General features: G+C 42.7%; 1 protein-coding gene across 1 annotated transcript in view; it reads right to left on the bottom strand.

Moving 5' to 3' along the window:
• Positions 1-21,551, bottom strand: part of cntn1b (contactin 1b) — a 746,084-nt gene that overhangs the window by 79,419 nt on the left and 645,114 nt on the right. The window contains exons 23-24 of the mRNA XM_043709043.1: positions 8,301-8,487; positions 5,830-5,942 (exon numbers count right to left, since the gene is read on the bottom strand). Coding sequence (XP_043564978.1) covers positions 5,830-5,942; positions 8,301-8,487 — 300 coding nt within the window. The remainder of the gene's footprint in view (positions 1-5,829; positions 5,943-8,300; positions 8,488-21,551) is intronic.

Here is a 21,551-nt window from a genome sequence, read left to right as displayed (position 1 = left end):
CAATTTAGCATGGCCAATTTACCTGACCTGCACATCTTTGGACTGTGGGAGGAAACCGAAGCACCCGGAGGAAACCCACGCAGACACGGGGAGAATGTGCAAACTCCACACAGTCAGTCGCCTGAGGCGGGAATTGAACCCGGGTCTCTGGCGCTGTGAGGCAGCAGTGCTAACCACTGTGCCACCATGCCACCCACAGAGTGTGGAACACCAGCACACATCAGCGAATGTCAATGTTAACAGAATAACCACCCTCCGATTGGTTTATAATCACACCAATGGTAAAGGATGGCTGTTTGCCAGCTCACCAGACAAAATGTGGCAGAAAAGTCTTGCTGTAGAGGGCTCAGATGAAGACAGCAATGGGTCAATGTAAAGGAAGGTGCTGAATGGACCAAGTAGACTCAGATGTTGGCAGTCTGGGCTGGTCTGGCAGGCAGCCTCCTGCATTGTCAGTGATTGGATGGGAACAGGCTTCAGCTTGACGAAGCAGTTGGCACAGGTTTTGTCCTCTCCAGAGCTTCTCTATGCCATCTCCTGGTTATCCTGCAGAGCCAGAGGCATAGCCAATGTAGCCCGTGTAGTTCTTGTATCCTTTCAGCTCACGGGACACCTACTTCTGTGACGATGTGGTAACATCCTCTAGTAAATGTAGGAAGTCACCAAAATCACCTCCAAAGACATCTGGAGCAAGTTGAGACACTTTGCGTTAGAAAAAGGTCGCAAAAAGGTATCTTTGCTGCAATCCAGATGTCTGTCCTTTCAATTATATTCCTCTCGGGTCTCCCTCGTGACTTCACACTTATTTCTTCATTATTAAACAACCCGAGTGTTGACTGGATCAGTGTTGCCCAAACTTGAGATCCTGACATCTCATCAGTCAGTTGTACGATGTGATGTTGGGATTTCATCCAATCAATGGCGTCACTCCAGAGCCTTGAGTCGACCCCAGTTTCTGATATTGGGATGCTGCACTGTGGAAGGTGCCACCCTTGGGAAGAAATAGCTTAAAGATCACGTCTGCCCTCTCAAGTAAAATATTTTAGCATAGAATCTTTTATTGTCAATTCACAGAAAATCAGGGGAAGTTTCTGGGTATCTTTGGTAAGGTTTGTCCCGCAGTCAACAGAACCTGCACAGCTAATCCTCACTGCTGTTTGGATGATGTTCCTCGGAAAGATCTGGCTGCATTTATTCCTGACATTGCATTCATGGCTCTGAAATACAGAGTCTTTGAGGACATGGAAGTCATTTATAAATCCCAAGTTCTTCTTTGGTGCACTTTGATTTGGTGACTTGGAGAGTTGAAAAATGAAACACGTTTTTACAACTTCAGGGGGGCGATGAATGAGTGGAGTTGACTGGAGCTGATCAGGCTTAAAGAATATTGATAAAGGCAGCTTGTTCACCAGACCCTGGGTGTGTCCAAGCCAGCTCAAGGACAGCACCGAATTTCTTTCCACAATATAATCTTTTTTCCCTTAAAAAAAACAGACTTAATTTTCAACCTGTAATCAAACCCTGCCTTTCTGACTCCAATTCACTGCCGTTTGGTTTCATGACGTTAATTTTAATGAGAACCAAATAACTTTGAAACCTAAAGAGAAAATGCTGGAAATTTTGACAAAGGGTCAGTCAGACTCGAAACGTCAGCTCTTTTCTCTCCCTACATATGCTGCCAGACCTGCTGAGATTTTCCAGCATTTTCTCTTTTGGTTACAGATTCCAGCATCCGCAGTAATTTGCTTTTAACTTTGAAACCTACTTTGAACAAGACATTGTTCCATGTTCTCATCCTGACTTGGGTTTACTTTCTTTGCCTGCAATCCATCATCTTGTTCCCAGTGTCACCTACATCAATAGGTAAGAGGTGCTTGAGGAATTATTTGTCACTGGTTGTTACATTCCCTCATTTCCTTTAGTTTACCAAGTCCAACTTAAACTGAAGCTCTCTGAATTTGCTTATTTCTCTAGTTTCTCTTTTGCCCCTCATGGCTTCCCTGAGTCCAGGCTTCTGTTGATTAACGAACTTCCTCTCCTGGTCTCCATGGCAACGGACGCTACTGATGGTTTTCTTCCTTGAGGTGTTTTCACTCCTTCAAATCTGTTGCCATCTTTTCTCTCCTCTAAAAGAGGAACAACTCTTGACCCTATCTAATGTTGCAAGCTTTTTGTCCGAACACTGGTTTCTCTTCTAGTTGTAGCACTATTACCTCCAGTGTCCTTGGCTCTTAGTTCTGAACTATGTGCTGCTCACGACAACACTGCACACAAACATCAAGATATATTAGTTTACAAATGTCCTCTGATGACACCTCACCACTATCTCTCTTGACTCCTTCACTGTTGCTGAATTATCCAACTGCTTATCCAATATCCAGCACCAGATGAACAGGTATTTCCCCAGACCCAATATTATAGGGAGATGAGTCATTGTCTTTGACCCCAGCTATTAACTACATACCCTCACTACTGCATGGGAATGAGATTAACTTCATGATGTAGCAATTATGTCAGTCACATGATTAAATGTCAGACAGAGGGAGATAGAGGAAGGAGAGAAGGGAGTCAAAATTCTAATCTACTATGAAGTTATTGTGTATAGATAAGGTTGTGAATTAAAATCCAAAATGTGTGGTGCTGGAAAAGCACAGCCGGTCAGGCAGCATCCTAGGAGCAGCAGAGTTGACATTCTGAGCATGAGCTCGTCATCCAGCACCACACTTTTTGACTCTGATCTCTAGCATCTGCAGTCCTCACTTTCTCCTTGTAAATGAAGGTATCTTGCAGTATGGTTCATGGACCCTAGCAACATTATTTCGAGACACTAAACAGAGTGAGACTCTAAACATACAAAATAGTTGTCGACTCCATCGCACTCCATGGCAAATGTCTGAGACTGAACTAAACCGTGGGATACCTTGGTGTCATACCTGACCCTGAGATGAACTTCCAATCATTTTTCCATACTGAGGTTAAGATCACCTATTTCCCCTCCGCAACAGTGCCCCTGCCTCAGATCTTGCACTGCTGAAATCTTCAATCTAATTCCCTCTGGACTTGACTATTTCACTGCTCTCCTGGTTGGTCTCCCCCACTGTCCCAGAGATACTGCACACCTCTGCTATCGGTGCCCTTCTTTGTATACATTACTGTTGACCTACCAACCCTGGTATGCACTGACTTGTTAAGCAACAATTTGATTTTAAGATTCTCATAATTGTTTCACAGTAGTATCCTGGCCTTGCCCCACCCCTGCCTCTGCAACATTTTACATCCACAGAATCTTCTTCCAAGTTATTCCATGACATGCCCAATTCTAGCCTCTGAGCAATTCAATTTAAATTGCACCACTGTTGGTGGGGGCTGTGCCTTTAGTTCTCTTGGCCCCAAGCTCCAAACCTTGCTCCCAAAGCTCTCCATCTTCTTGCCTCCCATTCCTCCCTTAAAATTTCCCTCCTTTCCAACCTTCTGTCATCTGACCTTTGTATCTTGCAGTCAGATTTTGCTTCATAATACTGCCATAGCGGGCCTTGGGTTTTTTACAATGTTAAATCCAGGTTGTTGTTATTTTGTGCTCCACATGTTCGCAGTGGAAACAATGCATGAGTTTTCAGCAGAGTCAGCTCTAAGTGTGTGGTAGGTGGAGCCACTGCCTGAAGTATGCGGTCTGAGCCATTCTCACAGTTGGGCTTTATCAATGCAGAGTCACGCAGCATGGAAACAGACAGTTCAGTCATACCAGTCTGCGCTTGGCTCATTTCCCTCCAAACATTTCTCATTCACGTACTTATTCAAATGCCTTTTAAACGTGATAACTGTACCTGCATCCACCACTTTTTAGATTAGATTCGATTCCCTACAGTGTGGAAACAGGCCCTTCGGCCCAACAAGTCCACACCGACCCTCTGAAGAGCAACCCACCCAGACCATTCCCCTACATTCACCCCTGACTAATGCACCTAACACTATGGGCAATTTAGCATGGCCAATTCACCTGACCTGCACATCTATGGACTGTGGAAGGAAACAAGAACACCCAGAGAAAACCCACACAGACAGTTGCCCAAGGTGGGAATTGAACCCGAATCCCTGGCGCTGTGAGGCAGCAGTGCTAACCACTCATTCCACACATGAACCACTCTCTGTGTAAAACAATTGCCCCTCAGCATTCATCTACCTCACTGTGGCTGCGGGAATCGGCGGGATAAACAACAGCAAATCTCGATTCTTCCACGGAGTCATTGGGAAGGCAGCCTCGCAGTAAGATAAGGAGGAGAATGGAGGGGAAGAAAACTCCCTCGTAGCCAAGGCCAAGGCCGAAGTTATTCCGTTCGGCCACATATCTTACTCGTAGCTCTCCTTTGTACTGAGTTCCAAGAGGTCAGGAGCACCCCCCCCTCCTAAAACCTGGAAACATCAAAGAGATTATGGTTTCATGGAACCGGGCAGCCTTCCAGTTCCTTCTCAGATCAGCCATTCTTTGGTGTACAAGCTTGTTGGCACCCCATTAGACTGTGGGAGGGCCCCCAAGCCTGCAAGAGGAGCTCAGCTCGTATCTGGAAACGAGAGCCCCTGACTGATGTTTTCCCCTTGCCTACCCCAGGGACATTGAGACCCATTTGTAACCACCCCCACGATTACCCCTGCTGAGATCGGCTAACTCAACACAGATGAGAGGCAGTGTGGAACGCTGCAAGGTATTCAAACCCTACAAATGTAATAGGACTGAAGGACTTAAAGACTGAAGGAACTGGACGGATGGATGGAATTAAATCAAGGATATTAAGTCAGAGACAGTAAAATGAAGAAGCCAGAAGGGGTTTTAAATTACAGGAGGGCCCTGGAGAGAATGAGGAAGGAAGGAATTCTCTAGTTGAACTGGACAGTATTCAGCAGAGTATGGAGTTTTTATTTTACAAGGACTGACAACCTGACTTCATTTCCTCTCAATAATCCGTGCATAATTAATGAATCCCCAGACATTCCATCACTACTGACTAATACTCAGTTAATTCTCTGATGTTGCTTTGTGAAATCGCTTGAAAAACAATCAGAATGAAATAATTTTCATTATGTTTGGTTTTGATAAGCAATTCCGACACAACTGCATCTCGTGCTCCGTGTACCGTTGGGAAGATCAGGCTCTGTCACGTTTTAGAAATATCTGCGGAATAAGGAGGTGCACTGAGCTGTGGGTCATTTATTGTGAACTTGGGTTCACAAGCAACGTGATGAGATCAGTGATTTAAGAGTGCATTCAATGTTCCTCAGCCATCACCTGAAGTAGACTCCAGCAGGTCAACCTAGCAGCAGGCTGTACCTCCAGGACAGGAGATGTGGGAGTAAGGATGTACAGAAGTGTACATTTCAGGGTAGTGATTACTTGAACATTTGGTTTTGCTTCCTGTCAAATCAACCGTGATAAAATTTAACAATTTTTTCCACTCCCTTTCATTTCGTTCTGTGCAAAAGAGGAGCTTCAACCATCACCCAAGGTAGCAGGGTATATGAGTGGACAATTGAAATTGGTGCCTGTGTTGCTCCCAGGTCCTGATCTTTAAGGGCTGGTATAATGAAAGCATGGCATGGGAAATAATGTATTTTATAAATGAGATGCCCCACTCGGACGTTTTCTGCCTGTGAAGCTGAACTGTGGCTGACAAAGGAGACAGATGAAAGCGTACAATACAATGTGCCGAACTTTTGCTCAATGATTTGCCCCATTGAGAATCTTAATCAAAAACAACTAAACAGTGGATAGGAGATAATGGAGTTTCAAGCATTTGATTCACTTTTCGTGCACTTTTTAAAAAACTCATTACATACCTTGTAGCCCTCCACATTCGACTCATTGTCCAAAGGTGTGACTGCTTCCCAGGAAATCCTGAAGTAGGTACCAACCATCGCGGTGTCGATTATTTTTGGAGGCTTACTGGGAGCTGGAAAGTAATTCAATGAAACTCAGATCAGTGGCGCACAAAGGACAAGTCATATTTCAAAGGGATAAGCAACGGCCAGAACAGGAGTGCACTTTCTCCAAGATATTTTCAATTACATTTTGAATTAAGAGTACTTTAATGGGCCGATATGTGCAACTTAAAAACTGATGGGACAGCAATTGGAATATTTGGAAATTTTTTTAACTCTGTTTAGAAAAATCAATATGTGTTCTGTAAAATTTAATCCATTACAACAAATATAAATTACCAGGAGATGGATGCGCTGTAAATTCGGAGGGTGAAATCTAGATTCGTTAGAATTAGACTTTTAGAAAGTTTGACTTGTGCCCATTAGCTGGGAATAACAATTACATTTGCCATTCCAAAATGGCAGCTGGAATTGAGCACACATGCAGGAGACATTTTGGTTCAGTAGTAACACAGAGTAAACTTTTGCCAGTACATACTGAGCAATTAGACCATGACACTAATTTGTGTTTTATTTTTAATTCATTAACAGGATGGGGGAGAACCTGGATAGGCCAACATTTATTGCCCATCCCCAATTGCCCAGAGGGCAGTTAAGAGTCAGCCACATTGCTGTGGGTCTGGAGTCACACGTAGGCCAGAGCAGGTAAGGATGGCAGTTTCCTTCCCGCGAGGACGTCAATGAACCATGTGCATTTTTCCAACAATTGGCAATGGATTCATGGTCATCATTTAGCCCCTTAATTCCAATTTTTTTGAATTATATTCAAATTCCACCATTGGCCGTGATTCGAACCAGAAAATGAAGTGTTTGATCCAGCTGATGTGATTCCTGGACAAGTCAGGTTCCAGACTGAAATCTAGCTTGACAGATCATATTTTGTTTGTTTTTTTAAAAATTCAACAAGGTGGTCCTTTATTGAAACAGATGCATATAATGTTGCAGATTTGGTTTTAACATTAAAACACAGGTTTATAATGCTGCTACTGAGCATCAGTAGTGGAGCGAGTGAATGTGTATGGATGTGGGGCCAATCAAACGGAATGTTTTGTACTGGGTGGTGTACTTGACTGTTGATTGGATCTGTACCCATCCAGGTAAGTGGGGAGTATTCTAACACATAGCGGTAAAAACAATGACTGCAGATGCTGGAAACCAGATCTTGGATTAGTGGTGCTGGAAGAGCACAGCAGTTCAGGCAGCATCCAAGGAGCTTCGAAATCAACGTTTCGGGCAAAAGCCCTTCTCCAGTATTCTAACACATGTCTAACTTGTGTTTTATAGATGGTGGACAGATTTTGAAAAGTCGGGAAGTGAGTAACTCGCAGAGTACTGCTAACCTCTGACCTCTCTTGCAGTCACGGCATTTATGTGGCAAGTCCAGTTCAGTTTCTGGTCAATAGTAAACCACAGGAGGCTGATAGCATGGTATTCAGTAATAGTATTGGCACTAAAAATCAAGACGAGAGGTAGTTAGATTCTTTCTTGTTTGAGATGGACATTTCCTGGCACAAATGTTATTGAATTAAACCTGGATATTGTCCAGGTCTTCCTGCACTGGGACATGGACTGCTTCAAAATCTGAGGACTCATGAATGGTACTGAACATTGTGCAATCATCAACGAACATCCCCACTTCTGATCTTATAATGGAGGGAAGGTCATTGATGAAGCAGCTGAAGATGGTTCAGCCTAAGACACTACCCCGAGGAACCCCTGCAGCGATATCTTGGAGCTGAAAGGACTGACCTCCAACAACCACAGCCATCTTCCTCTGCGCTAAGTATGACTTCATCCAGTGAAGAGTTTTCCCACAATTCCCACATGGCATGGAACTGAATCGAATTGGCTGAAGGATGGCACCTGTGATGCTGAGGACAACTGGAAAATGCTGAGGTAGATCATCCACTCAGATTGCTGCAAATGCTTCAGCCTCATCATTTACATTGATGTACTGGCTTCCCCATCATTGAGGAAAGGGATATTTTGTGTTCTCTCCTCCTCTAGTGCCATTTCAGAGGGCGGTTAAGGGCCAAGCAGATTGCTGTGGGTCCAGAGTCACATGTGAAGAGCTTTCCCACTGAAACGTCTGGTCCCCTTTCTGTGAGGGCTCCTTGTTGCAAGAGCCAATACCCACTTTAACCTAGAGCAGTTTTCATACTGTTTTCACACTGCAGCACTCTCATTTTGCTGTCAGCTGGAATGATGAACAGATCTTGAACACCCAACCTCCTGGCTCACAAGTGAGAAAGCATTTATTCAGCCAAGCTGATACAATAGAAGTGGAGATGATAAACTGTAGAACAACCAACAGCCACATCTTCCGTAAAGGTGATGCTAAAATCTCACAACAATCAAATGATACATACGTGCTTTCCTTGTCGTGATTGCAATTTGTTGACTCGAAGGTCCAACTCCTGCTTTGTTGTAGGCCCTGACTTCTACATAGTAACGTGTGTGGGGTTTAAGATCTCGGACTCTGGCTGTGGTGTTAGTTCCGATTGTTCTTACTCGCTGAGCAGCAGCCTCGGTGTCAATGTCCCTTCGGTACCTGATCTGCAAAACAGAGTAGAAGCGTTTAGTTACCACATATGGTGTTGAAAGCACCACGGTTCAGTAAACTCGACCAGTAAATGGCCCAACCTTAAAGCAACAGGGCGTGACAGGTTTTGAATTGAGTCTGCTACCTGGGAGGATGCTGCAAGTTACTGGGGATCAGGAGAGGCGTGGGTGTTTTTGGGGATGTTACAATTGGCTTTAGCATCATTGGGTTAAGGCAGCAGTAAAATCAAGCCACTGCAGATTGCATGTAGTGACTCCTGTTGGAAGGGAACGAGGGGGGTGAAAAGGAGGATAATCCTCATTTTAGGCCAGATTCAAGATTTGGCTGTTGCATTAGTTGTGGATCACACTGAGCATCAAAGCTTCAGCAGCATTGTGACGTCAGCAGAAATACTGGAAAATATCTGCTGCTCTTGACTCTCCCTCCCTCAGCACAGCTAAACATGCTTGAGGCAACTGGAAAGGAGGAAGCCAGCAACACTTGCCCTTATACCTCCCTTTGATGCAACCCCCCAACTCAAACTGTCACAGCTTGGTGGCTCAGTGGTTAGCACTGCTGCCTCACAGCACCAGGGTCCCAGGTTTGATTCCAGCCTCAGGCGACTGTGTGTGTGGAGTTTGAACATTCTCCCCATGTCTGCGGGGGTTTCCTCCAGGTGCTCCGGTTTCCTCCCATAATCCAAAGATGTGCAGGTCAGATGAATTGGCCATGCTAAATTGCCCATAGTGTTAGGTGCATTAGTCGGAGGGAAATGGGTCTGTGTGGGTTACTTTTCAGAGGGTTGGTGTGGACTTGTTGGGCCAAAGGGCCTGTTTCCACACTATAGGGAATCTAATCTAAAATCTTGAAACTTTTCCTCATGAACCATAATTTAAATCTAAGCCATTGTGCAGGGTACCAACAGGATCATTTCAGCCATATACTTTACACTCCGTCCAATATTAACTTCCACTGATCTAGCTATTCGGACAAGGTTAAAATGACCCATTAAGAGCACTGGAAACAGGAACATATGTCGCCTCACTAAAACCCGCTCTGCAATTTAATACGATCGTGTCTGATCCTTAACTTTAACTCTACTTTCCCATCCACACGTCTTATCCCTTGATTTCCTCAGAAAAAAACATCCATCTATCTCAGCCTTAAACATTTTCACTGATGGAGCATTCAAAAACCTCTGGGGCAGGTAGTATTCACATCCCTTTGAGAAAATAAATCTCTTATTGTTGTCTGACTTGGTTATCCCAAGACTCAGTGGCGTCTGGGATCCCCAGTCCAGGGGAAATGGCCTCTCACTGTCTATCCAGTCAAATTTCTTCAGAATCTCAATGAAACCCGAGAGAATACAGACCTGATTTACTCAAAATATTATATCACAAGACAATGCTCTCATCTCAGAATCCAGGCCAGTAAACATCACCTTCAATGTACTTGTAGCCTACATTAAATATGGAGTTCAAAGCTGTACATGGTTCTTGAGGTGTGGTCTCAAAGCCCTATAAAACTGTAACAAGACTTATTTTCTCTTGTACTCCAGCCTTCTCGCAATAAAGACCAACATCTCATTTGTCTTCCTACTTGCGTGCTGTACTTGCAAGTTAACTTTTCATGTATGAGTATATCCAAGTCGCTCTGAATATCAACATTTACAAGTCTGACACCTTTTAAAAGATGTTCTGATTTTCTATTTTTGTTGCCAAAATTGTTAACCTCACATTTTTCCATCTGGCATCTCAGTGCCCTGTCATTTAATCTGTTTATATCCATTTGCAATCTTTTTGCGATATCTTCACTTTGTATTTTCAATGATCTCAGATATGTTATTCTTAACCTCTTTGATTAAGACACTAATACAGATTATAAATAGCTGAGGTCCAAGCACTGATCCTTGTACCACTCTTCTAGTTACAGCTTGCTAATTTGAAAATGCCCCATTTATTCATACTCACTGCTTTCTGTTTGATAACTGATCACTGTCCATGCTTGTGTACCACTCCAACTCCATAAGCCCTAGTTTTATTAAGATTTTGTGTGGCACCTTATCAAATACCTTTTGCAACTTTACAACTGGTTCATTTTCATCAAACCCACAAGATAAAAAAGACTGATAAATTTGTGAAACATGATTTCATTCTTGTAAAACTAAGTTGGCTTGTCAGATCACACTTTGATTTTCTAAGTACTTTGACAAGACTTCTATAGTCAGACAGTCAGTATTGTTCCAATCACAGATGTCAGGATAACTTGAATCATGATGGTACACTGGCAACCTTCCAATCTTTACATGAAATCACTGACTCATAGAATCCCTACAGTGTATAGAATCCCTACAAAGAGGCTGTTCAGCCCATTGGAGCATCCTACCCATTAGATGACCATTGCTCCTTTTCAAAAAAAAGGTTTGTGTATTTTAGAAATTAGTAGGCACAAATTAAAATGGTGCACACAATGTGAACATCTCTCCAAATGCACTATCGACCCCATGACTGATCAGTGCCTCTATAGAGTTCACTAAGCCCATGCCCCAAAGACTTTGAGACATGGCTGCCTGCTTACGACACATGCCTTTGCTTGCCACATAAACAGCTGGCACACTGGGCAGCTGTGAGATTGACATGGCACATTGCCATGCAGCAACATGTCCACTCCCTTAACTGAGGCCTGGACCATCAAAGCAAGCTGTCTGATTGGGTATCTGCACTAATTGGCAAGACATGGCATAGCAGTAGGGAGCAAGCGGTTAGGAGCTAAGTGTGTGTGTGAGCACTAAGTGAGCAAGCGAACAGCCCTGAGATGCAACTTGGTCCAATCCTTCAGCTGCGTGCTTGTCCTTGCACACTATGAGTCCTTGCCATTGCCTTTCAACCCTTGTTGCTGTTGTGCAAATCTGTACTCCCAGAGCAGCCTGCCACTGTACTGGAGAGCTGCTATGACGGTAGCGAGGGGTTGGCAAATGCAGAATACCAATGTTTGTGGATGAGGAACATTTCTAAGATAAAAAAGTGTGGCGCTGACAAGGCACAGCAGGTCAGGCAGCATCCGAGGAGCAGGAGAATTGATGTTTCAGATAGAAAGCTGAGTCAAGTTGTGGCAGGAACTCTTAATTGGAACTCACCACTCAGAGTCAAGAATCCTGCAGTGCCACTTGTCAACAGCATAAAAGATGGAGAGAGATTCTGCTGACATCAAGATGGGCCTCGATGGGTTGCTCAGCTGATTTTGCCACAAATCTTGGAATAGTCCTCATTGCTCAGAAACCTAGAACATTCCACTCAGTTTCATTTCTGAGTTTTGAGGGTGTTATTGGGTTATCTCTAAATTTGTTTATAACCATTTAAATGAGACTTTTAAAACTGAGGTAAATGGCTCTGTGCATTAGAAACAAGGGTAGACAGAAAGAATGGAAAGTAAGCTGTAGCCTAGTAACAAGATGTCATAGACAGAAGCAGAAACAAGTTATTTTAGAAAGATAGAACCATTCAGAAGGTCAATCAGTTTATAGGTTTCTTTGAGAGAAAAAGCAGCTCTTTCAGAGAGCTGCAACAACAGCAGTGCAGTTTAGCAGTCTTCAAATAGTCATAGCATAAGGAAAGAAGTCCTGGGTAACCTAATGTCTGTAAGAGAAATGCTTCACAACCAGAAGGGTCTGGAAGAGGATTTGAGAAACCTGTGTTAAGAAAGAAGTGAGCTATGTGAATAGGAAAGCACGTGGCTCAAAGAAATAATGCTACGTGAATGCAGGAATTTGCTAAAAAGATACCAATTATAGCCACGCTCACTAAGCAAGGAACTTTCAAGTGGAAACATGGTGACCCTTCGCTGAGTTTGAATATCTGTATGGTTGTTGCTGAGGGTAAAAGGATTGAATCTTTATCACCAATGCTTGTAAGACTATTTCAACCAAATACTGTATCATTCATGATCTTTCCTTTCGTGAGATAAACTTTGATGTTCTTATGTGAAGGAGAAACTGGTAACCTCTTGAAAGCATGTTCAGTGATTGATCACCGCAAGAAACAAAGAGCAAAAATAAAGCTTTTGTACGATCAAGCCTTTGGGATTTGACTGGTCCGGTATTACCATCAGCTGGGATTGTAACAGGAGGGATTCAGAGAGAGCTGAACTGAAGTGCACTGACTATAAAAGTTGGGAAGTCATGTTGCGACTGTACAGGACATTGGTTAGGCCACTTTGGAATATGGCATTCAATTCTGGTCTCCCTGCTATAGGAAACATATTGTTAAATTTGAAAAGGTTCAGAAAAGATTTACAAGGATATTGCCAGGGTTGGAGAGTTTGAGCTATAGGGAGAGGTTGAAAAGACTGGGGCTATTTTCCCTGAAGCGTCAGAGGCTGAGGGGTGACCTTATAGAGGTTTATAAAAACATGAGGGGCATGGATAGGGTGAATAGACACCCTAGGGCAGGGGAGTCCAAAGCCAGAGGGCATAGGTTTAAAGTGAGAGGGGAAGGATTTAAAAGGGACCTGAGGGGCAACCTTTTCACACAGAGGGTGGTATGTGTATGGAATGAGCAGCCGGAGGAAGTGGTGGAGACTGGTATAATTACAGCATTTAAAAGGCATCTGGATGGGTAGGAAGGGTTTAAAGGGATATAGTCTAAATGCTGGGAAATGGGGCTAGATTAATTTAGAATACCTGAGTTGGACCGAAAGGTCCATTTCCATGCTATATAACTCTATGACTGTGGTGAGAAATAGGTGGGTGCGGATTTTGAATAGATTAATGAACATACTCATTTGATAAGATGTTGCATGATGTACTTATTTCTTCCTTTTTATTTTGGAAATTACAAGCTAAAACGACATGTACTTTATAGCTGGATACTCATTCCCGACCACAAAGATACTTCTGTAGCGGTGCTGTGTTTTGCACAGCCTGAGACGGTCTCAAATAAATCTTCTTGTTTTCTTTGAATGTAGACATTAATGATGCAATACTGTGCCTATACACCGAGAATGAATTCACATACATCAAACATTTTGAGGTCTGTTGAGTGTTAAATTAACCTGAAGACACTTAACACAGGGCTAGATCACATTTTTCATGGAAGGTACTCCTATCACTGTTGCACCCTCTGGATAATTTTTCGTTAGCTCGCAATCCACAGTACAATAGCCTTTCTTCCAAGCTTAGCTAACAGGTCATGACATCACCTCCTCCACGGTCTATCTCTCACTCTCAATCTCTATTTTGACATCTAATGGTCCCAAGTTATGCAGAAAATCACCGTTGTTTTAGGGATGACTGACACAGTATGGGAGCTGCCCATTTTAAATTTATTTTCCTCTAAGATAAACTTCAAAGGGTGAGGGCAGGAAAAACCAGGTTCCCTCTCTACTAGTGCTTCTGAGATATCAAGACAGCATTAGAGAGACAATGAAGAAATGTCCCAGAAGAAGTCATTGTTTAAGGATCAAAGGATGAGTTCAGACAGACTGTTACTGAAAGATTAAGCATTTTAAATCATTCTGCAAACTCGTATTGTTTTTGTTGATTTTGCTTACACTATTTTTGATTAATCTATCTCATACTTCATAGCTGTTGGTACATTGGTAGTATGTTTGTCTTCTGCTGTTCTAAGTTCAGGAGATTGTTAAAGGGCTTAAGTAATCTCCAGTCAGAATGAAAGGATGTAATAGGTGAGTATTTAGAAATCCATAACATAATCAGGCAAAATCAGCATGGCTTAATGAAGGGCACATCATGCCTAACAAATTTGTGAGAATTACTTGAAAAATTAACAATCAGGACATATAAAGAGGTATCAGTGGATGCTTTAGATTTGGATTTCCAAAGTACTTCATGATAAACTACTTAGTAAGGACCCATGGTGTTAGGAGTTGTTTACTAGAATGGAGAACAGATTGGATAACTGATTGAAGACAGAGAGTTGGGTTAAGGGTGTCATTTTGAGCATGGCATCCTGTAACTAGTGGAGTGATACCAGGATCAGTGCTGACCCCCAGTTATATTCTATATATAATGACGACTTAGATGGAGTTACATGAAGGCGCAAAAGCTTGGTCTATGGACTATAATATGGGAAAATGTGAGGTTATACACACTGGCAAGGAGATTAAAGGAGCTAAATATCATTTAACTGGAGAAGGATTGCACAAACCTACAGTACAGGAGGGTTTGGGAGTCCTCATGTACAAAACACAAAACGCTAGTATAGACAGTCAGCAGGAAATAGGGAACGCACAAGGAATATTCGCCTTTATTTGAAAAGAGTATATAAAGGGAAGTCTTGCGAGACGTATACAAGGCTCTAGTGGGACCACACTTGGAATAGTGTGAACAGTTTTGATCCCCTTATCAGTGGAAAGCTGTACTTGCATTGGAGGAAGATCACTAGCTTGATCCCAGGTATGGAGGGATTTACTTATAAGGAGCAACTGATTCGGTTGGGCTTATACTCCATGAAGTTTATAATATTGACAGGAGACCTTTTTGAAACATTCAAGATTCTTAGAAAGCTTGATCAGGCAGAAATGGAGATATTGGGAGATCTAGGACCAGAGGGCACAATCTCAGAAATAGGAATCACCTATTGAAGTCAGAAACGAGGAGAATTTCTTCTCTCAGAGAGTAGTGAATCTGAGGAATTCTTTATCACAGAAGGCTATAGAGGCTGGGTCATTAAGTGACATGTGCTTGGCTGAGATAGGCCTATTTTTAATCAGTAGGAGAATCAAGGATATGGGAAAGAAGCTGGAAAGTGGAGGTGAGGATTATCAGATGAGATCAGATCTCATTGAATTGCGTAGCAATCGCGATGGACAGAATGGCTAATTTAGAATCTCGACAGAATCCCTACAGTGTGGAAACAGGCCATTTGGCCCAACAAGTCCACATCAACCCTCTGAAGAATATCGTACCCACCCATTACCCCTACCCTAAATGCACCTAGCCCTACACATTCCTGAACACTATGGGCAATTTAACACGGCCAATTTTCCTAACCTGCACATATTTGGACTGTGGGAGGAAACTGGAGCACCCTGAGGAAACCCATGCAGACACAGGAAGAATGTGCAGACTCCACACAGATAGTCACCCGAGGCTGGAATTTAACCCAGGTCCCTGGCACTGTAGGGCAGCAGTGCTAACCACTGAGCCACTGTGCCACCCTTTTTCCAAGCAGGATTTCTGCTCATATGCTTGGCGGTAGGCAGCTAAAACGCAGGTAGTGTTTTTGTTCACTTGGAACTGGGCTTAGATTCCTGAAGCTCATTTCCTACGGAAAATCTCAGACAAAGACTTTCTCCCAGATGTTGAAGACCTTAATCTACAGTATCACCTACTTCTCAGTAAAAAAGGTTTCTGTTTGTCTGCTGGCCTGGTGACATGACTCAGTATGTGGACTTATCGGATATAGAGAATGAGCTCATGATTGAACATCTGAGCAAAATCCTGAATGAATGCCACTTGGCTGCACTCCCAATACAACACAAGGAATTAATTAAAGGTTGTCTTTGCAGCAATAGGACACAGTGGAGGCAACAACCAACATAATTTCACAACAATAGAAGTAACATGCACCATCGATACTGAAGTTTAGCCAGCTTCATCAGATATGCTTCAAACTGTTTGGAGGCAACCAGAGAGGAAAGTACTGACTGCACAAGTGGTTGACCGTCTGTATTCACATTGGCTAATACGCATTGTCAGGGGAAGCTCTTAAGCAGTGGCGATCAGTGGAACAGCAGTCAAGAGGAGTATTATTCCCAGACAAGCGTATTTGGTGACCTGTCAGAAACCAAATCTGCACATAGTGGCCTCAGCACAATGTAATCCTGGCATCCATGGTGTTACACCAGCACACTGTTTAATCCGATGGCTGGGTTTAAGCAAATACCTTCTACAATGAATGGCAAGCTCAAGTCTCTTTTCTTTTCGACTATTGAACTTAGAACAGTACAGCACAGGAACGGGTGCCGAATGTGACGCCAAATTAAACAAATCTCTTCTGCCTGCCCTTGGTCCATACCCCTCCCTTCCTTGCATATTCATGTGCTTATCTCAAAAGCCCTTAAATGCCCTTTTACCTATCTGCCTCCAGCACCACACCCTGAGCAGTGCGTTCCAAACTCCTACCACTTTGTGTAAAAACACTTGCCCCTTGCATCCCCCTTGAGCTCTCCCCCTCTCATCTTCAGTGCATGCCCCCACGTATGAGACATATCAACTCTGGGAAAAAAAGATTGTGACTATCAACCCTATCTATGCGCCTCATAATTTTATAGACTTCTAATAAGTCTCCCCTCAGCCTCCACTGCTCCAGAGAAAGCAATCTGAGTATTTCTCACCTCAAATCCTCTAATCCAAGCAGTGAATGCAGAGGTGCAACTTTTACTAAAGCAGAAATGACACTGGTGGGATTAAAGCGATTCTTTACGCCCATTTTTTCTCCCATAGCTTTGGTTTACTCCGGCCCACAATGGTCCATTATATTTTGCAGGCTGCTTTAATACCTGAAATATTCCTCGGATGCTGCCTGAACTGCTGTGCTTTTCCAGCACCTCAAATCCAGAATCTGGTTTCCAGCATCTGCAGTCATTGTTTTTACCTGAAATATTACTGTTTAACTTGAGGCATAACACATTACTGCAGTGAACAACCTGTTCTTAATTTCAAATGCTGCTCAAATATTACTAATGAGTTATACTGTCACAGAATAACTTCTTACAATTATCTATAGTATTATCTATAGAATCATTCTTACCAGATTGTGACGATGTTCATGCAATGGCTGTTATGGTTTTATTGTATGCACTCACTGTAATATTTCCTGAGGTCTAACATCCAAATAAGAAAAAGCTGTAAAGACTGAAACTACTTCTTACCATTGTGAACTCCTTCACTAACTGTTATGCATTAGGGAAAATAAAGAGGCCCAGAGATTTGGGGTTACTTTAGTTGGTATAAATCTCTTCTTGTGATGGTATCACAACCCCTTGGTTGGATTTTTTCCCTTGAACTCGTAGACAAATGACCACTTCTGGACCATTCATGGGAAATTCACCATCAGTCTTGTGAAAACCAGTCTTACAGGAAGGCATTAAAAATTCACTGATTCCATAAAGTAACATGATAAAATATGACTGAATCACTCACCCAAATTTAATTCAACTGGCCTCCCAGCCAAAACTCAGAAACACCAGCTCACCAAAAACAAATCACCATTGATGCCACTTTTTACATAGTTTATAAAAAATAAATCAACTGTTTTTCCCTGTCCTTGCCCAAGAGCAACTTTTACAATGGGTCTGCTCATCTCCTAGCTCTGATGAGAAATACTTCACAGGGTGAGATGCTTAGCTGTCAGGTGCAGGAACAAAGTCAGTTTGATTCCAGTTGTCAGCTGAGGAGATGTTAGAGTTCCCCTGATGCTCGGCAAGAAAATTTAGAAAAGAAGAAACAGTTGAGTTCTCGTTCCTGGCCACTCTCTAGAGACTGGACTCTGGAAGCCATCTGCAGGTTTGTGTATTCATCTGGCTGGATAACTAGTAAATTAAATGACAGTGTACATACATGTAGCACCTTTCAGCACGTCAGCGGGACCCAAATTTCTTCACAACCACAGAAGTGCTTGCTTTAAAAAGAAAGCAATCATTACTTTAATGCAGCAAACGCCAGCCAACCTCCCATAACTAAAGTAAGAATGGTCAGATGATTTGAATAGTGTTAACCAAGTGATAAATATTGGCTAAGCTACTGGGGAGACCTTTCTTCTACACCAAGGACAGTACTGTATGGTTTTTTAAAGGCCTATCTGAGGGGCACAAAAGGTGACTGTCTAATGCCTCACATGAAAGACGCCACCTCCAATACAGGACTGTAAACCTGGATTGTGTGTGCAACTTTAGTATCGAAGTTGGGAGGTCATGTTGTGGCTGTACAGGACCTTGGTTAGGCCACTATTGGAAGACTGCATCAGTTCTGGTCTCCCTCCTATAGGAAGGATGTTGTGAAACTTGAAAGGGTTCAGGGAAGATGTACAAGGATGTTGCCAGGGTTGGAGGGTTTGATATAAAGAGCGGTTGAGTAGGCTGGGGCTATTTTCCCTGGAGCATCACAGGCTGAGGGGTGACCTTATAGAGGTTTATAAAATCACGAGGCGCATGGATAGTGTAAATAGACAGAGTCTTTTCCCTGGGGTGGAGGAGTCTAAAACTACAGCACATAGGTTTAATGTGAGAGGGACCTAAGGGACAACGTTTTTATGCAGAAGGTGGTGTGTGTATGGAATAAGCTACGTGAGGAAGTGGTGGTGGCTGGTACAATTACAACATTTAAAAGGCATCTGAGTGGGTACATGAATAGGAAGGGTTTGGAGGGATCTGGTCAAATGCTGGTAAATGGGACTAGATTTATCTAGGATATCTAGTCAGCATGGACAAGTTAGACTGAAGGGTCTGTTTCCATGCTGTGCATCTCTATGGCTCTAAGTGCCTGAACTGGGAGTTGAACCCACGGCCCTCTGTACCAGCAAAGCCACAGCAGATCAATGGTAACTGAAGCAGCAGTGGCTCCAAATAAATGACAGGTGTTGGCTGGGTGCTTCCGGTGGCCATCATGTCATTGTTCAGGCTTCTGCGTGAACAGCAGTCACCTGGAAATGAGGTACATATAGATCCTGAGGCTTTGGTTATCATTGGTCATTGTAAACATGATGCGAGGGATACGGCAAAAAACTGCAGGAAGAATGTCTTTCCTCAGCAAAGTTGCCAGCATGTTGCTTGTGAAACTGATGTGGCTTCCTTGTTGTGATCTTTAGAATGCAAATACTTTTGAGATGCGGCTGTCTTCAGCAGCACTGTGTCAGCCTTCTGGCTCCAGCAAATTCTTAACATAACCGAGATGGTAGAAGTTATCAGTAAAGCAACTGAGAACATTAGCAACATGGTTGGTCGTTCAATCCCTCAGGCCTATCTCGTCATGCAACTGGATCACGTCAACTCCCTTTTCTCATCTTTACTTCTTATCCCTTCTCCTTACAAATGTCGGTCAGTCTCGAAGGTTCCTATGACCCAAGCACCTAAGCAATCCAGCGAGGGAATGTTAGATTTCTACTCGCTGCTAAGCAAAAACAAATGCTTCAAGCTTTCTCTCTGAGCTTGAACTGTGATCATGAAGTGTTGCTCCCAATCCCACAAGAGAAAATTGTATCTTTCCACCTACCTCTAACGTACGCCAATTTCACACACACACCAACTGGCAATTTATGAGTTACAAGTTTGGACTGTTATTATCGGGATGGGACCATTCGCCACAGCACATTCGTTGCCGAACTGCCCTTTCACCACCGAGAACGCTTAGCCATCGCCCACTGGCGACTGAAGACGATTCGCCACCGCAAGTAACTCGTATATTTTGAATATAGTGTTTGCGTTGTTTCAGTAACAACTTCTTTTCATTACAGGAGAGTTTTTTATAAGCTTGTATTTTTGGAACAGGAATGTTTAGCATGGAAATAGAAATTATTACTAAACGCGGAAATAAGAAGTTTTACAATGATGGTTTTATATCAGTGCTATGAGAGAATGTTTTCCTGAAGTTAGAATTAATCAATAAAATGATATTTATTTTGCCTCTTTTTTTATCAATACGTAGTATGTAGTTGAATAAATAAAGGGGACTGAAAGTATGAAAGAACAGGCGGGAGGGAAAACAATCAGTACATATATATATTTCCGGGGGTGAATAGTCTCCAGAGGTCAAACGACCCCAGTGGAGAAACGCTGGTGGCGAACCGGCAGTGGCTAATCATCGGCAGCGAATGTGCCATGGCGAATCCTCACCAACCCGGTTTTTATCGTGACACACGAATGGCTAAATTCTGCACGAAATGAGGTTGCCAACAATGTGACCTTAATTAACACCTAAATTGGTGGACCCCAAAACTAAGCGGAAGACTGACAATTCTGTTAAGCCTTTATCCAAGCTTCCATGACTCACTCTCCACACTCCATTATTCCCTCATTGGCAAGCTATTCTTGCTAACCACCTCCCTGCCAATTAACTTGCCTACCTTTAAATCTCCCAACACAATCGAAATAATCGCATTCAATCTCAAATCCTTGCCCATCGAGACTTCTTAAACTGGATGACTATTTGACCTGGATGCTTGTGAATCTTTCAACTACTAAGCTTAAGGGTTCATGAGATACTTCCCAGAACTACGTCATGAATATATCTTAACTCCAAAAACCTTCCAAGAATCATTTAATGGTCCTTCATCAGAATATTCTTTTTATCTCGCTTAGTGTGCACCCGTTCCAATTTAACGTGCTCTCATCCATTACAGATGCAGAGTACTATGCAAATACAAAGCATTGTTGTTACTATTGCCTGTCTTTCAATGCAGCAAGCATTGCAGTACTTGTCTGGAATTGTGGCAAAGAACGTTTGTAGGTTGTGGTCCAACTTTTGCCTTCTGTCACTCCAAGCCTTTCACTGTAACAATATACCTAGTCCTTGCTCCCCTAATTCTGAAATTAAGGTTTCAAGAAACTGCAGCATTTAATCAGTAGAAAATGCAACTCCTATTAATTTCCATTGCTAAAACAATGTAATTATTTCTTCTAACAGTCTTCTCAAAGTAATTTCCTGCGCATTCCTATGGGAGCCAAGTGCTTAAGTATATCCCTTTAATATCTGTCCAGCTTCCACATCAAAAGAAATCACCAGAGACTCTTGAGCCTTTCTATATTCTCAGAAGGAATGGCTCCTTGACTGCTAAATTCATTTCATATTCTTGCATCATCTCTATGATATGTGCTTCTGATTTTACCCATCGGATCCTTCTGGAAAATACTCTGTGTTCTTTAAGCAAAGCAATGTTCAGGCTGACTGAATTAAAATGATGTAGCACTTTCTCAGTGTATATATGTATATCACAGTCACTGTTTATTTAGTTAAATCCACCATTACAATTATATTATACAATCAAACAACTGAAATAGCAAAACCACTTTTTACAAAATTTGCATAATTTGGCAGCATGCCCTCACACTGCAGCTATAACAG

The sequence above is a fragment of the Chiloscyllium plagiosum genome, chromosome 19 (genome assembly GCF_004010195.1).
Source record: "Chiloscyllium plagiosum isolate BGI_BamShark_2017 chromosome 19, ASM401019v2, whole genome shotgun sequence".
NCBI classification, from domain to species: Eukaryota; Metazoa; Chordata; class Chondrichthyes; order Orectolobiformes; family Hemiscylliidae; genus Chiloscyllium; species Chiloscyllium plagiosum.
This window is presented reverse-complemented; position numbering and strand designations above follow the sequence as displayed.